The sequence below is a fragment of the Prionailurus viverrinus genome, chromosome F2, assembly GCF_022837055.1.
Source record: "Prionailurus viverrinus isolate Anna chromosome F2, UM_Priviv_1.0, whole genome shotgun sequence".
Classification (NCBI taxonomy): domain Eukaryota; kingdom Metazoa; phylum Chordata; class Mammalia; order Carnivora; family Felidae; genus Prionailurus; species Prionailurus viverrinus.
Genome location: NC_062578.1, coordinates 79,891,415 through 79,907,956, shown reverse-complemented (window position 1 = coordinate 79,907,956; position 16,542 = coordinate 79,891,415). Strand labels below are relative to the sequence as shown.

General features: G+C 61.5%; 1 protein-coding gene across 2 annotated transcripts in view; it reads left to right on the top strand.

The window, feature by feature from the left end:
- The window catches only part of TRAPPC9 (trafficking protein particle complex subunit 9), a 568,190-nt gene extending 558,773 nt beyond the window's left edge, over positions 1 to 9,417 (top strand). For both annotated transcript variants that reach the window (XM_047842486.1, XM_047842485.1), the window contains 2 exons: positions 8,026 to 8,246; positions 8,793 to 9,417. In XM_047842486.1, coding sequence (XP_047698442.1) covers positions 8,026 to 8,246; positions 8,793 to 8,960 — 389 coding nt within the window. In that variant the 3' untranslated portion in view covers positions 8,961 to 9,417. The remainder of the gene's footprint in view (positions 1 to 8,025; positions 8,247 to 8,792) is intronic.
- The last annotated feature ends 7,125 nt before the right edge of the window (positions 9,418 to 16,542 follow it).

Genomic DNA, 16,542 nt, shown 5'->3' with positions numbered 1-16,542 from the left:
CGCTGCTCCTGACAGACGTCAGTGGACACAACCCAAATGTTGGTGACGGATGGACAGACGGATGAACAAGGTGTGGTATGTCCACATGGGAGCCCTGTCCTGTGGTAGGAAGGATGACCCTTGACGGCAGGATGCTGAGTGAAACCAGGCAGACACAGAGACCACATATGCATGATTCTCCTCCTGGTGAAGTCCAGAAGAGCCAGGACGTCGGTTGGTGGTCATTCAGGGCTGGGGGAACGGGGAGGAGGGGTGAGGCTAAGGGAATGGAGGTTCTTCTTGCAGCGATGAGAACATCCTCAAATCGTCTGTGGTGATGGCTGCACAGCTCTGGAAATGTACTAACAACATTGAATTGTCCCCTGTAAATGGAAGAGCCGTGGGGTCTGTGAAGTCTATTTCAGTAAAGCTCTGGAGTGCAGGGGTGCAGGGGGAGCTCGGCCCGGCCCACCACGCAGCAGGGCCAGCTCCCGAGACTGTCCGCACCAGTGAGGGTGCCGGCCCGGCGGGTTGTTCCGGGCACTGAATGAGACAACACCGTGGAGCCTTCGAGCAGGAGCTAGGATACAGCGGGTGCTCGAGGAACCAACAAGAGCAGGGAAGCCAGTGCCAGGCGTACCGGAGGCCTGGCTGCAGGGGCCGAGTCGGGACAAGCCCCTTCCACTGCGCTTTCCACCTTCTCTGGGCTTCTTCGGATCATGGAAACTTCTGGGGTGAAATGCACGCAGTAGATTGGTGCATCCCCAGGACCGTACCTCCGCATCTCCAAGGCACCAGGAACAGGTTGCTCCTTCCTGGCACCGCTTGCGAACTGGAGCAGAGCTCAGCAGAGTCAGCGTTTGACAGGAACCCAGGCAGGGACCTAAACTAGCCCCGTGTCTGCCTCCCGGGAGCCTTCGTGGCCAAGCAGAGCTGCTCCGGCCCCTCCTGGGGAGAGATAGGAAACTGACGCTGGAGGGCAGAGACCTGTCCCAGAAGCGGGACCCCGGTCTCTCATGCCAATTCCGAGACCTGGATGACGGGCCCCCCGTCCAGGCGGTCTCCCCTGGGAACTTGGGGGCAGCCCCTGCTTACCTCACTGGCCTACAGCAAGCTCTCCAGGGGCCAGGCCGTTGGGCCCAGGCCCTGGCAGCTGCATCAGCTTCCTGCACCTCAGGGTCCCTTAGCAATAGTCACACCGCTCTGTGTGCCCTCCAGTAGGGACAGGAGGTTGCCATTCGAGGGCTTGGCCCCGAGTAAGACACCAGCAGGTGGGGGCAACACCTGGGGTCCTACCCCCACCCGGGGTGCTCACCTCTCCCCCATCTCGTGGCTCGCTCCGCACCTCAACCCCCACCCAACGGTGGCTGCCCTCGGCCAAAGAGCAGGCTGGCACCGGCAGCTTCTTCCTCCTCGCGCCTCTCCAGAGTGGGCCCCCCGGGGCCCTTCCCTCATCCCTGCTTCTATTTATAGCCTGTGCTTCTTCCAGAGCCTGGGGACGTGCTGTAGCATAAACGTGGCAGCGGTTTTGGGAAGAATTCTGGGCCAGACAAAATTAAGTCCGTGACTCTGGCTGGTATTAAAAGTGAAGGAGAAGCAGGGCCGGGGGCGGAGGGAGAAGGTGGACCCGATTTACTGCTTTGAGGGAAGAGACTAATCTGCTCCCAGGAGAATTCTTACAACATGAGATTCTCCTGCATGAATAATGTCCTCCACGAAAGCTTGGTGGACAAGTCAGGGGCCCGGAGCCAGGAAGTGGCAGGTTGATCTGAACATCCTCCCCACAGGGCACTTCAGGGACGTGGCCCAGTCGCCCTGAGTCACAAGTTACGGACGAGTGACTGGGGGCCTCAAGGGGGCAGGGCGTGGCAGCCCCAAAGCGCACCCATGCATTCCTTCATCCAGCCTCTCAGTCACCCCGCAGATAGCAAGCAGCGAGTGCCCGCCTGGCCTGGTGCTGGGGACACAGCAGGTGCCAGTTCTCCCGGAGTGTCCAGGGAAGAAGGAACACAGTTAATATTAAACAAATGGGTAAACAAGAGATAAGATGTCGAGGGTGACGGAGGGGTCGTGAAGAGGAAAAAGGATAGGAAGACTTTTCACTGAGTGGTCCGAAATGGCCTGAGGACAGGGCCAAGGTGGCAAGGGTAGCAGGTGCAGAAGCCCAGGGCAGGTGCGTGCCGGGCGTGCTGGAGGGGCAGGAAGGAGGTCGTGTGGTTAGAGCAGGAAGTGGGGGACCCTGGCTGGAGCCACGCAGGGCCTGGGAAGCCAGGGTCAGTAGCCATGGTCTGATCGAACCTCCCTTTCATTCTGAGTATAAAGAGAAGCCACAGGCCAGCCAAGGGTCAACCAAGGGGGTGACAAGATCGAATGGCATTTTTACACCATCCCTTTGACTGTTGTGTGGAAAAGGGTAGAACAGGAAGTGTGGACACAGGGAGGCCTGCCAGGAAGCTGGCCAGGGCTAGGGTGGAGAAGGGAGTGGTGGCCACTGACCAGCGGTCGTGCCAATGGGCTGGGTGTGGGTGCCGAGGTGGAGTGGCCTCCGTGTGACCATCAGGTGCAAGGCGGGGCCCCTGTGATGACATCAGGCCCACCCAATACTCCAGGATCATCTCCCCGTCTCAGGATCCCTAATCTCATCACTGCCGCAAAGTGCCTTTGTCACGCGAGGGAACATATTCCACAGGTCCCAGGGATTATGATGTGGACATCTTTAGAGGGGCGTTATTCTGTCTCCACACCATCCCTGTGGCAGCAAAGCAGACTCAGGGTTCTGGAAGGTGGGACCCTCCAAAGCCGGAGACCCGTCTGTCCTGCTCTCTGCTCCCAGGTGGGAGTGCCCCGTGCGCAGCTGCTGGGCACCTGTCGCTGGCACGGGGTTGGGGGGCAGGTGGGCGCCTCGTGGGCTGGCCCCTCCCAGGGCTCCGCTTCCCTGAGGCTGGGACGTTCTGGGTCCCGGCCATGTGGCCTCACAGGCTGCGCGTCTGTCCCTTCTGTCGCTGGCTCCTAGCCCCTCGCTGCCAAGGCCCCGCTCCCCAGCGGCACCCAGTCCTCTGGGTGAAGGAGGGTGCTGGGGAGTCTGCATTGGTGGGACAGCCCCACGGGCCCGACCTGTACCCCCAGCGTGGGTGCCAGTCACAGTGGTAACAGCACCAGTCAGACCAGCCCTGAGGCCACCGTGCACCCCCAGCTCCGCTCACACACACCCGATTCTCACAAAAGCCCCCGAAACGTGTTCTGCTGTCCCATCTAAAAGAGCAGAAGCCGAGGCTCAGAGAAGGCAGGCAGTGGCGGGTGCAGAGGTGGACGGCAGGATCACCCCACCCCGCCTGCAGAGGGACGTGGGGGGTATCCCCACCAGTGTGGGGGGAAGTGGGGCAGGTGGCCCTGGAGGTCAAGGGGGGAAACTGGCCCCACTCACACCGACCCCAGATGAGCCCACCCCGCACGCCATAGAAAGGCACCATGGTGGTCGTCGTGGGGGACACTCGAGTGGGGACGTGCCGCCTGCGTGGGACACATCACACACCTGCTGTCCCCGCCCACCTGAGGGGGCCGGCTGGCCGGTCCGCTGTGCACACAGAGCGGAAGCTCCTTGTCGCAGTCTTGCCGCGGTCCCAGGCTCTCAAGGTCCCAGTCTTGCCGTGAACGGGTAGACATTGCACCCGCCTTCCCCGTGTGAGGGCAGCGGGCTGACCTGGCGGGGAGGCCTTCACAAGGGCCTCTGCAGACGACTCGAACCGAGAAGCTGGAGCTGAGCCCAGCATGTGCCACAGGCCCGTGGTGACTGGGTGGTCTTCGTCCCCTCCCCGGCACGTTAGAAATGACTCCAGAACAGCTCGCCTTTGAGAAGTATTTAGTTATCCAACCCCATCCCCTTCCCGGTGAGTCCCGTGAACCACTGGCGGAAAGCTCAGTCTTCTCCTCTGGTCCCGGCTGCCTCTGCCCGCTGTGCCCAGAAGGGCCCTCCTCCCAGGACGGGACACAGCTGGCCCGGTTCAGAGCCAGAGCCCGGCGTGTGCTGGGGAAGCAGTGCCAGTGGGGTTACAGACCCCACCTGAGCACAGCCAGCATCTGCCACGTCCCCAGCATCTTTGGGCTTATCTTCAGCAGGTTTCTGAAATAGCCCTCGACCTCCGACCCCCGGGTCCCAGGGGAGACCGGCCTCACCACCCTTCTCGATTCAGGAAGCCTGTCCTTCTCTCAGGGAACTACAGCCCTCTGCTCTGCCCCGCTGTGTCCTCCCAGTGACCTGGGAAGGTTTGGTGCCCGGATCTGAGATACTGGACTGCAGAAAGGAAGGAAACAGCTGCTTTCTGAGCGCAGAAGTTCCCTGATTTGACCCTGGCAGTCATTATGGGTGCCAGGTCTGGGGGGGCATGCCCTGCGCTCCCAGTTTGCCTGGTACCAGGGGTTTTCTGGGTCCAGGACTCCCAGCACTCAGGCCAGGATGGTGGGGACAGTTGTCACCCTGTGAGGGAGGACACAGCCCTCAGGCCAGGATGACAGGGACAGTTGTCACCCTATGAGGGAAGACCCAGCAGGTGGCAAGACAGGTGGGTCCTGCCCCTCTGGAGGGCCACAGCCTGTTTCCCAGGGGCCCAACAGTCACATCTACGAGTAAGAGCCAAAGATCTGGGGGCCCAGCAGGGACTGCTCACCTCAGACCAGGGCAGGGAAGGCCTGGCTGGGTCTTCTGTTCTCTCTCTGGTCCTCAGCCCTACCCCAGGCCTCTGAGGCCAGGATCAGTATCCCAGCTTTGCAGATGAGGTGAAGGACACTCAGGTGGGCAGAGGCCTCTCCCAGGATGAAGGGTCAAGGCAAAGTTGACACCCCAGCCCAGTCTGCTGCTTAGCCAGGGGCCCGTCCCCCACCCCTGCTGCCCTGGCCTGGCCACAAGTCCCTGCTCCTTCTGGAGAGTGCTGAGGGAAGGTCACCACCAGTAGCTGCGTGCGGAGCCTTGTCTCCCCTGTCCCCTGCCAGGGTGGGGGGCGGAAGGCAGACAGAGCTGGAGGCCAGGGAAGGGTTAACAGCACCCACAGGCAGGCTGGGGGCCACTCTGCAGATGAGCCAGAGGCCAGTCCTCAGCTGCCCTAGCAAGCCCGCAACCCACACAATTCTCTGCAAGGAAAAAAAGAGCAGAGATGTAATGAGCCAGCCACCCTTCACTGATTTGCACATAATCGTGTCTTTCCCTTAATGGAACCACCAACCGAGGCGCCCTGACACCTGCTCCCTCCATTTTCCCCATTTGATTCGAGAGGTTTAGGTGGTGCCGGGTCACGTCCAGTTCAGTGTTGAGCAGACGTTAGGGTTACCGGGCTGGCCTGTGCCTGCACTTGGTGACAGCCTGTCCTCCGGGCCGTGTAGCAGTCGCCCCCCCCCCCCCCGCCCACCATTGCACACCTGGCTGTGTGGCTCAGCGTGGCCCAGCTCGTGGCCTGCCTGTCTGGACTGAGAACTTTCTGAAGGCTGGGACTTGTGCATTTCTCTGCTCCTGTCACCTTCGCTGCAGATGCTAGCGGGATTTGTGGGGCGGGTGGCGAACATTAGAGCGAGTGAATGTTATCCAGTGATCTGGGGCGGGCGGCAGGGAGTGGGTTCTCCTCCTGGAGATGTGGGGTGGGCAAGGGGCGGGCCCTGGGGCTTCCTGGAGGTCAGTCTCCACTGGCGCCCCACACCCACACTCTCAGAGACATTTTCACTCGTGTCCACGCCCGACACTGTATCCCAGGAACGTGAGGCAGGAATCCAGACAGAGCTCAGTATAAAAATGTGTACATCGGGGATATTTATATACCGAAAAAGTGGACACGGCCTGCATGGGGCTGGGTGGGTAGGTTAGTTTATTGCTTTAATGGAATCCCCTGCAGGCTTTGAAAATGTGCTCACAGAAACATCAACATGTGGAACACGCTTATCTTCCATGGTCCCAGAGAGCAGCTACCGGGCCACGGTACTGAAGACACAAGGAAGTCGGCACCGTGACGCTGAGTGTGGCTGGGGGAAGGGCTGGGATTATGGGGGCTTATCAGAAAATGAGTTCTGTTTCTATGAACTTCCCAAGTTTTCCGTAACGTGTCGTAAAAGCTTGTGATTCTCAAGAAACAAAGGATGTGGGGGGCACTTCATCTCAGAAGGCTACGCTGGAAGAACGGACTTGGTGGGAAATGTAGGGGGTTCTGGACCCGCAGCTCCCTCCCCCCACCCAGCTGCCCACGGAGCCCGTCCGGGCGCTCCCCCTCTCTGTCCACACTCACACGCACGCTGCCCCTCACGCACACTCACCCCACCCACACCCACGCTCTCATACGCATACTCCCACTCATGCACACTCATACGCACACCCACACTGTCACTCGCATGCCCACTTGCACTCCCACACACACACATGCATGCTCCCCCCACGCAGTACTTACACACTCCCACCCATAACTTGCATGCTCTTACTCACACGTGCGCGCACACACACACACACACACACACACACACACGCTCACGTACCCCGAGCCCTGGCTTGGCCACGCAGGGTCAGCTCCACAGATGCACACGCTCCCTGAGGACCACACTCGCCCTGGAGGGAAGATCTCCCCCCCCCTCCATTCGAGGGCAGGCCACCCTGACCTTCCCCCAAGCCTGCGCCTCCAGGACCCTGAGTGAGGAATCAGCCTCGTGTGGATGCCTGGGCCCCCCGGCTGCCGGGCAGGAGGGTCTTTGCCACGCCCACCTGTCGACCCCAGCCGGCCCCCGCAGTGGGAAGTGGCGATAACGGGGTCACGCTCATGAACACGAGAGGAATCATTACATGGCGGGGTGGGCGGGAGCGCTTCTGTGGCTCCAAGCAGTCCTCACACGTGAGGACGTGCACACCTGCAGGTCGCGGTCACGTCACTCCTCCATGGGCCCGTGGACGTGACAGGGAGAGGTCGGTGAGGCGGGCTGGCAGCCGCACCGGTACCGGGAGATGCAAGGTCCCGATGCAGCCTTAGGACCCCCTCCCTGACCCCCACGACCTCCTGACCCGCCGTGTCGGCGTCTAGGGCCACCGTGAGAAGTTACCACCTGTGGGCTCCACGCAGCAGGGTCTGGAGGCCGGAAGGCCAAAGTCACGGTGCCGCGGGGCTGTGCTCCGCTTCAGAGGCCCCGGGGAAGGCTCCTTCCTGCGTCTTGCAGCTTCTCGTGCTGCGGCCCCCAGTCTCTGCCTCGTCTTCACAGGGGTTCTCCTCGGGGTCTGTTCTCCCCTTATCTGCCTGTCCTGAGAACGTCTCCTGCTCAGATCCCAGCCTGTGCCCCCAACCCCTGCCTCCAGGCAGGTCCCCCAGACCGCCCCTCCCATCATCCCACTGGGATGTGCTGGGGCTCCGGGGGGCTGGGGGTCCCAGCATGGCACTTTCCAGTCCACCGGCCCCCACCCCCCTCTCCCCTGCACCTCTGCCCCCCAATCCCTGCTCTGCTCCTTGGGTTCCAGACCTTTCCCCAGCTGGCATCCTGTCACCTCTGGGGTGTCTGGGGGAAGCTGGGCAGGCCCTTCTGCGTGTGAATCAACAAGTGTGTGTGGCAGAGGCCCAGCCAGGTGCCTACTGGCTGTTCATCTTACAAACACCATGTGCCACCCCTGCCACAGTCTTGCCCTGGGGTTCTGAGTCTCTCTCACCTGCAGGAGCCCCCATGGGCTGCCATCTCGGTTCAGCCCTTTCAGGCAGGAGCATCTGGGAGACCCCTAAATGACCCGGGGCCCCTCCAGCATGGCACACACCCTCTGGGTTACAGATCTGGTGCCCACACCTGTCTCCTCCAGCCTGCACATCAGGACGGCAAGGACCGGGCCACATGTCTGTGTCCCAGAACTCAGCCTACACGGAGGGGTTGGCTGCGTTCGTGGGGGAACAAGTGAGGGGGTGGATGGATGGATGGATGGATGGATGGATGGATGGATGGACGGACGGACGGGCGGGCGGATGGATGGGCGGATGGATGGATGGCTGGCTGGCGAGGCCAGCTGGGCGGTGCCCTTGACATTCTCGTGTCCTGTGACCCTTGCAGATGTGCTGGTGGACGGACAGCCATGTGACTGTGAGGCTGCAGCCTGCCGGGTGGGCGACCCTGTGCGTCTGGAGGTGCGGCTGACCAACCAGAGCCCACGCAGCGTGGGGCCCTTCGCCCTCACCGTGTCCCCCTTCCAGGACCACCAGAATGGCGTGCACAACTACGACCTGCATGACGCCGTCTCCTTCGTGGGCTCCAGCACTTTCTACCTTGACGCGGTGCGTGGCGGTCTGTGAGCCCCAGAGCGGCCCCCACGGCCACTGTCCCAGTGCCCCCTGCCTTCCCCTGGTGGGGACGGGGACTTCCCTGACTCACCGTGGGCCTCACGTAGCTCACTTCTCTGTGTACTGAGTCCTGGCCGTGAACCAGGATGGCGAGACCTGGGGCCTTACTGCCGCCATCCCCGGCCCCTGCCCCTCTCGGTCAGCGCCCCCCACTTCACGGCAGCCTGCGGCCCAGGAGAACTGGGGAAGTCCACTGAGAGCAGCCCTCACGCCACTGAAACGACACCTCCCCCCAGCCACTCCCCACCCTGCCAGCACCCCTGGATGGTCCAGGGAGGGAAGTGCTATGCTCCTTCCAAAGCCAGAAGCTAGAGCTCAGAGAGGGACAGCCACCTGCTTGGGGGAGCACAGCAGGAAAGCCCTTGGGGAGGGGCCCTCCCCCCCACCCCATTGCCCCCACATCCAGGCAGGTTCAAGGGTGTCCTGGTGGCATTGGGGGTTGTGCTGCTCTGGGCTGACATCGCTCCCTCTTCCCCACAGGTGCAGCCCTCAGGCCAGTCGGCCTGCCTCGGAGCCCTGCTCTTCCTGTACACGGGTGACTTCTTCCTCCACATCCACTTCCACCAGGACAGTGCGAGCAAGGAGCTGCCGCCATCCTGGTTCTGCCTGCCCAGCGTGCACGTGCGGGCCCTGGACGCACAGGCCTGAGCCCCTCCCGCCCCCTCGGGGTCCCTGTTCCTGTGGGCGCAGCTGGCCCGGCCTGGCCCCTGCCTTCCCTCCACCCGGCCCCGGTCTCGGCCCCTGCTCTTCCTCCCCTCTCTCCTGCGCCCCAGACACGGCAGCCTCACCCCTTCCTGGACTGGCCAGCAGGACCCTCTGCTGGAGCCTGGCATTAACCAAACCCCAGAGCGCAGCGCCCACCCGGCCCGGGCCCCGGGGTCCCTGCACCTGCTCCCAGGACCTGGGGATCACAACCCAGCCAGGGGAAAAAGACGGCACACGTGAGGCAGGGACCCCCCTGAGGCAGCCCCGGCAGGAGAGACGGCTTGGAGGGAGTCTGCCCCCAGCAGGCCGATGTCGGGGGGCCCGGGGCCATTCCCCGGCCGGGCCTGTGTGTCTGTGTGTCTGTGACAAGTTCTCCAATAAAAGGCCCGCCTTGCTTCTCTGCTGCTCCGCCTGTATCCACGCATCTCCTCGTCCAGTGTGGTCGGGGGGCCACCCACCCAGCCTGTCAGCCCCCAGCTCCGGTAGGGACACGGAACAGAAATCCCCATGTCACACATGGCTGGTGGCCCACGCGGTCGGGTCTATGTCTGTCCGTCTCTGCAACCCCAGCCCTGCCCTGTGCATGCACTCCTTGGGCCTGGGTCCCCGGCCCCTGTCACAGCACTGACTCGGGCCCCTCTCCCCAGCTCTGGCCGTCTCGGCCCCCCACTTTCTCTCATGGGATCCACACCACATCCTCTCCTTTCTCCCCTTCCACTCCCTCGGAGGACGTTCGGGAGTGACAGCGGGCATAGGTTGGGCTGGGCGTCCCTGGCCCCAGGGAACAAGCCCTGCTGAGGCCACGGCAGCCCTTGGCTGGTGGGGGCGGCTCTCCCCTAGGACTCCCCTCTTCCTCTCTCCCTCGGGGCCACCCGCCCCCTGCCACCTGCAGCCCTCCCTGCCTGGCGGGCCCCAGCGCCCCACTTCTGCCCCACCAGCTTTGCTTTTTGTCTGCCACACATCGCTCTCTGGGTGGGACTCCGGGGCCACCCCATTTCCACGAAGCCACCCAGACAGCGGGTATGGCATTGACTCACCCTCAGGGACAGAGGAGGAAGGATGGTCACCCATCACCTATCCAGGAGGAAGGCCTGGGTGCGTTGACCCAGGGGGACCCTGTGACTTGAGAGGTGGGTGCTCTTTGAGGGGGTCTAGAGCCCCCTGGTCCCAGTCAAAGCTGCGGGTTCGGGGTGGGGAGAACTTTACAGGCCCCACCTCATAAGAGGTCATCCGGTCAGTGCCCCCCTGTGCCAAGTATGGCTGGGACATGTGGCCCTGTTGTGCATTCCCAACTACCCTGGGCCCAGGGGCACCATCCCCCTCACGGGGTGGGGGGGGGGGGGAAGGCGGGGAACTGAGCCTCCACGTGCCTGGAGCACATGGCAGGAGATGGCCGAGTGGGATGAGAACCCCACAGGGGTCCTCCCTGCTGCTGCAGCCCTTGGCACCCAGGAGACAGCCAGGAGGGGCCGCCTTCCCCCACACTTCACTCTGAGGATGTGCGTCCAGGCCCTGGCCCTGAGGTCAGGCTGCTTAGCGGCTCCCACGGGAGGGTGAGTGGGGCCAGAGCCCAGCTTTGCCCTGCTGGCTCGTGCCGCCCAAGGGAGGGGCACCTGACTGAGATCGCGCGAAGCTTCCGTGGGGACCGTGGTGGCCCGCGCCCGGCTCCTCAGCGTCCACCCTCACGGGACACGTCTCTCACTGAGCTCTGCTCTGAGCAGCCCCACCCCTACCCCCGCCTCCAATCCCCCAGGCAGGAGGAAGCCTCAGCTTTTCAGCAGAGGCCGACCTAGGAAGGGTCCGTGTCTGAGTCCCCACAGCAAGCCCTGAGACAGGAATCAGCCCAAGCAGCACGTCTAGGAGGAGCCCCCACCCCCACCCCCAGCCCTGTGGAGAGTGAGGGTCAAAGGGAAGGGAAAGGGCAGGTGATGGAACACAGTAGCAAGAGAGCGCCTGCCTCGGGGCCCCCAGCCTGCGCGTATACTCCATCCCCCGGAGTTGGTTCCTGCTGCCCACCTGCCGGGCACTACCAGATCGGCAGCCAATGCTTCCCCGTTGTCCCCGGGGCACTGGAAGTTCCCCAGAATCTTGGAGGCAGGGATGGGGAGTGGGGGCTTGCCCAAGGCCATTTTCTGAGACGGGCTGGGTGTGGCATAGCAATGATATCCCACTGCTGCCCCCACTTCCTGACACAGGCCTCCTACGTCCCTTGGATTCCCTGGGTGATAGGCGTGTTTTTGTTCTAATGAGAGGTGGTCACCAGAAAGACCCAGAATGACTAAAAGCTTGGAACTTTCGGGCCCACCCCCTCCATCAGGTGGGTGGTGGCAGAGAGGGGCTGGAGCTTGAGTTAAGGACCCATTGTTCCCGTGAGATGAAGTCGCTGCAAAACTCCCTGAACTCCAGGGGCGCCTGGGTGGCACAGTCGGTTAAGCGTCCGACTTCAGCCAGGTCACGATCTCGTGGTCCGTGAGTTGGAGCCCCGCATCGGGCTCTGGGCTGATGGCTCAGAGCCTGGAGCCTGTTTCCGATTCTGTGTCTCCCTCTCTCTCTGCCCCTCGCCCGTTCATGCTCTGTCTCTCTCTGTCCCAAAAATAAATAAACGTTGAAAAAAAAATTAAAAAAAAAAAAACTCCCTGAACTCTAGGCTCCAGAGAGCTTCCTGTTTGGTGAACACATCCACGTGCTGGAGGGGGTCACCCCAGCTTCAGGGGACAGCCCCGGACCCTTCCAGACCTCCCCTGTGCACCTCTTGATTTGGCCATTCATCTGTACCCTTTGTAATATCTCCTATGATAAGCCGGTAAACATAAGCAGCATCTTCCTGGGTTCTGTGAGCTGCTCTGGGACCTGAGGGAGGGGGTCATGGGAACCCCAGTTTGTAGCTGGCTGGTCAGAAGTACAGGCGGCCAGGACTTGCAGAGTGTGTGCAGTGGTGGTCGTTTTATGGGACTGAGCCCTTGACCTAGCTCCCGGTAGTTCACGTCAGAGCTAAGTTGACCTGCAGGACACCCAGCCAGGGCCGGAGCGGGGAACTGGCTGGGGTGGGAACCACGCACTTGGCATCAGAAGGCGCTGTGAGAAGGCCGTTTCGCTGGCTAAGTCAGGGAGGGAACCGGCTGCCTCGTCTCCTGGCCGGGGCAAGGGGGTTACATCAGCTGGCCTGGGGGCCGGGGAGCTTCTCAGGGACCTGAAACTCCAGGCCCAAGCCTCCTCCCCAGGCACAGGGTCCCCCTGCAGCATCTGGCCCCAGGGACCCCGTGTCCGGGCTGCCGTCCGTGGCCTCCTGCGGGGCAGTCGGGGCGGGCATGCCGTGGGTGGCGGGAGTTAGTGCTACACGTCATCGGCTGCCCGAGGCTCACGGCTCCATACGGAACACAGGCCCAGGTGGCCACCAGGGCAGGGGCTGGGGCCTCGGAGCAGGATTGCTGGCAGCAGACGGCCAAAGCCCTTTGCTCGGGCACCAGAAAACGCCTTCCCGGGCCGTGTGACCATCCGTCCGTGGCTCCCCATCCGAGATGCTCCGTCCACGGAGGTCAGATGGACAAGCCCACTGCAGGAGGCCTCGTCCTGGGTCAAGTCCTGGCTGAGATGCTTCCTGGGCTCCTTGCCTGAGGCGTCTTCACGCTCCTCGCGTGAGGCTCAGATGAGGGGATCCAAGACAAGGGCTTATTCCGCTGCCCTGCACACAGTAGGTGCTCTCTGAATGGCCAGTTGGCCCTTGGGCCAGGGAATGTGCCTTGTGTCCCCGGGCAGCCTGGGACTCCTGGCAGGGGGTCCACTCGTGGTCCATCCTGTGCACCTGTTACAGATGCATCACCCCGACGGGTGGGGACCATGTGAGGCTGGCTGTTCATCCTTGGCTCGAGTCCAGAAACGCCTTCAGAAGGAAACCGAAGCAGTTCCCTGGTGAGGATTGCTGAGCTCGGGGGGCCACTTGCCCAGGGCCGGGCAAACAGTGAAGAGGGACATGGGAAGACCTGGTTTTACTCTGCCCCAGCCTGAGGAAGGAGCCCAGGACACTGTGGGGCTTAACTGGATTAAACTGAATGCCGTGCTCTTAGCGGGTAGATGGGCACCTGTCCCGGGCAGCCAGGAACTCAGCGCCGCCCTCAGGTGGGCCGGTGGGCAGGTGCACAGGGCCCAGCAGCAGGACTGAGGATATGGAACCCGCTTGCAGCAGCGGCACCTGGGAGACCAAAGAGCCGGCTGGCTGGGCCTGTGGGCAGGAGGGTCTGGGAAGGCTTCCTGGAGGAGGTGGCGTGGGGTGGGGGAGGAAGAAGGGATTTCTAGGAGTGCAGGAGGGCAGAGCGAAGACCTGGAGGCAGGACAGCAGGCTCGTGAGCCCCTGGAACACGGAGGGGCCCCGCCACTCCTCTCCGCCACTGAGGACTGACAGGGTCTGTGCTCGGCTGGGGCAGGCCCCACGAAGAGGTGGTGACCTTGTGGGGACACGGGGGAGGGGGTCGGGTTCTGTTTGGGGCCAGACGGGGGCCTGAGGAGGGCGGAGACACCCAGGAGGCAAACGGGCAGGAGCCCAACGGGCAGGAGCCCAGGAGAGAGGCCAGGCCGGGAGACAGGAGGGAAAGAAGAGGGGGTTGGGCCAGCGGGGGGTGTGGGGTTTGTGGCTGGGTCCTGTTGGACCTGGGGGGACGGGGGTATTGGCCACTGCCCGCTTCTCCACCTCACGTCCTGTACCCCTCCCACAGGGCACACAGTGTGCCCCAGCCACGGTGGCCTTTTCTTCTCCGTCAGCAAGCCTGTTGTGCCCTGGGGGCTTGACCATTCTCTCTGCCTGGATGGGTGCCCTGCCCACCGGCCTCACGGGGCCGCCTGCAATCTGCTCTCAGCCCCACATCACCTCCCACGAGGGGCCCCTCCTGACCACCCGGCTGTCCGTGGAGGAGGTGGCCCAATCTGGAATGGTCTCTTTGCTTGCTCATGCATTGTGTGCTCTGTCCTCTGCTGAAATGTGAGCCCCTGGGAAGGTGGCCGGTGGGTGGAGGGCACTGGGTGGGAGGTGGCTGCGAGCCGTCCCCAGTCTGGAGGCAGGGCCCTGCGTGGGTCGAGCACGAGGTCTGGAGCTCAAACACAGCTCCTGCTCTGCCTTGCTGTGTGACCACGGGCTGGCCACTCCACTTCTCTGAGCCTGGACTTCTCATGTGTAGAATGGAGATAATGATGTGCAGCTCAGCGGGAGCTTGAAGGTTCTATCTAAAAGCCTGGAATGTATGAACATGCCTGGGTGCCCAGCAAACATGGGTTGAATGAAAGAATGAACATAGCCATTCCCCGGCTGTGAAGCAGTCGTGGCCCTGTGAGGCACATGACCTTGGCCTCAGTGTCCTGCTCCATAAAATGAGATCTACCCCATTTCAGCCCCCAAATCCACCACCCACAGGAGGAGAAGACATGAGGCTCTTTCAAGGCTCTCCTGACCCCCAAGATGCTCTGAGCTGTCCAGACGGGGTTCTCTGAGGCAGGTAGGACCCCAACTCTCCACCCTGTGAAAAATGTTGAGCAAAGCCAGGACAGGATGCTCTGTGGTCCGTATTCATCCGACCCTGCCCCTCTGCCACCCCCAACACACAGTCAGGGAAGAGGCCACGGGATGGAGAAGGGGAAGCTTGGGCACAACACTGGGCCCAGGTTATCAGGGCCCTCGAGACAAAAAGGCCCCAGGCCATGTATCAGCTCTCTGTAAACTCCTGAGCAGGGCCAACAGGCGGGCTCCCAAGGGCCTCCACCCACCCAGATGGAGAGGGGGTGGACCAGGAATCAGGAGACAGGAAATAGGACAAAGAGCTTAGCCAGCCCGGCAGAAGCCAAGACGCGTCTCATCACCACAGGCTTTGCAAAAAACTCGAGACAACCTAAATGGCCACTAATGGGGACTGGACGAGTCTACTGCACTTATGGAGACGAGGCCAAATGGGACAGACGGTACCTGAGCACCCAGCGTGCACACGTCCCAGGGGCCGCTGTAGATGGAATTGATGTGTGCAGCTGACCCCGCTCAGGCAAACAACCGCCCCCCCCCCCCAACAAACAGACTCTACATTTCTATGCATCAAAAGCTATCTAGAAAAACACGTTTAAGAGATGGAAAGGATATATACCTCTCTGAGAACAGTGGTCTCCTTCGGGGCCAAAAGGGGGCTTCAGAATGGGGTGCAGGCTGGGGGCACCTCAGTCATGGCAACTTGCTTTTTACAAGTACGTGGGGGGAGGGGGAAGAGAGGTGCGGTAGAAATAGAGATGATGGAGAGAAAGGGGGCGAGATGACGGGTGGAGACGGAGAGAGATGGTGGAGACAGGAGGACGGAGATGGAAGCACAGGAAAGCTTGTGCAAAACCCTGACAGCGTGGGACTCCCACCGGGAAGCATAGTGGCAATTGTCCTTCTTTGACTTTTTCTGTATTTTTTGTTTCCACAAACAAACAGAAACTTCACAACACTTACCGGAGAAGATACTGACTGCAACGAGAGGGAAGTCTTGAAGGGCAGAGGTTGTTGTCTTTTTGGAGGAGGGGATGTTCGAAAGAATACAGGCACCCCGAAAAATGACCCAGCCAGAGCCTGTGCTCCGATGCCCCCGTCCCCTTCCGCTGCCAGAATGCCCCCACCACCCTCAGGCCGAGACGTGAACGGAGTCAGGCCACGTGGACTGTAGGAAGTTGTAGCTTTGTCGCGGGCTCAGCGGGAGCCAAGACCCATGAAAACCTGGGGTGGCTGCTTGTCGGCATTTGTGTGGCTGAGTCCTCGCAATCACAGAACTGTGTTACGTGTTAGCATTGGCCGAGGCAGGAACCCAGGAGCAGGTGTCTTGGTGAGGGCTCCACATCCTGGTTCCTCCAGGTGCCGTGTGCTCCTGGGCACTGCCATCCTACAGCTGGGGTATCTAGAAACCTCCCATCTCCCAAGGGCCAGAAGAAGCTATGCCAGGAATAGGCTGTGTGCTTTTCACTTCACCAGCTGAGCCGGGTTGGTCTCGTCCTCCTGACGTTTGTTCCCTTTAGGCAGGACAGGCCTGCAATGGCCCCATAATCACCCAGCTGTCACGCTCTGTCATCCAAAATTCACCAAGCAAAGATCCATAGGAAGACGCCGGATGAGCTGGACCCCGCCCGGCTCAGCCTCTTGTCAACTCTGACCTCAGGCAAGTCACTTAAATTAAGCCTCTTTTTTCTTCTGGATAAATGGAGATAAAAATTCTCATTTCATGGGCACCTTGTCCTCAACGTTGCTACACACGATAGCAATGCCTTGATAGATCCCGGCTTCCTTCTCCTCCCTTCTCACTGTCTTTCTTTGTCCTACCAGGTACCTGTCCAGCTCTGAGCCTGGCATTCCACTAGTCTTCTAGGAAGCCTGACACCTGATGTCTCTGTTCCCCATTAGCCTGCTCCCTGGGTTCATTTATTAGGTAACATGAAATAATAGAGGGCAGGTCTTTCTAATGCACATGCCCAAGTGAGAAATGGATTGCCTGGCAAAGGAGTGAGCTCTGTGACTTGTCACAGT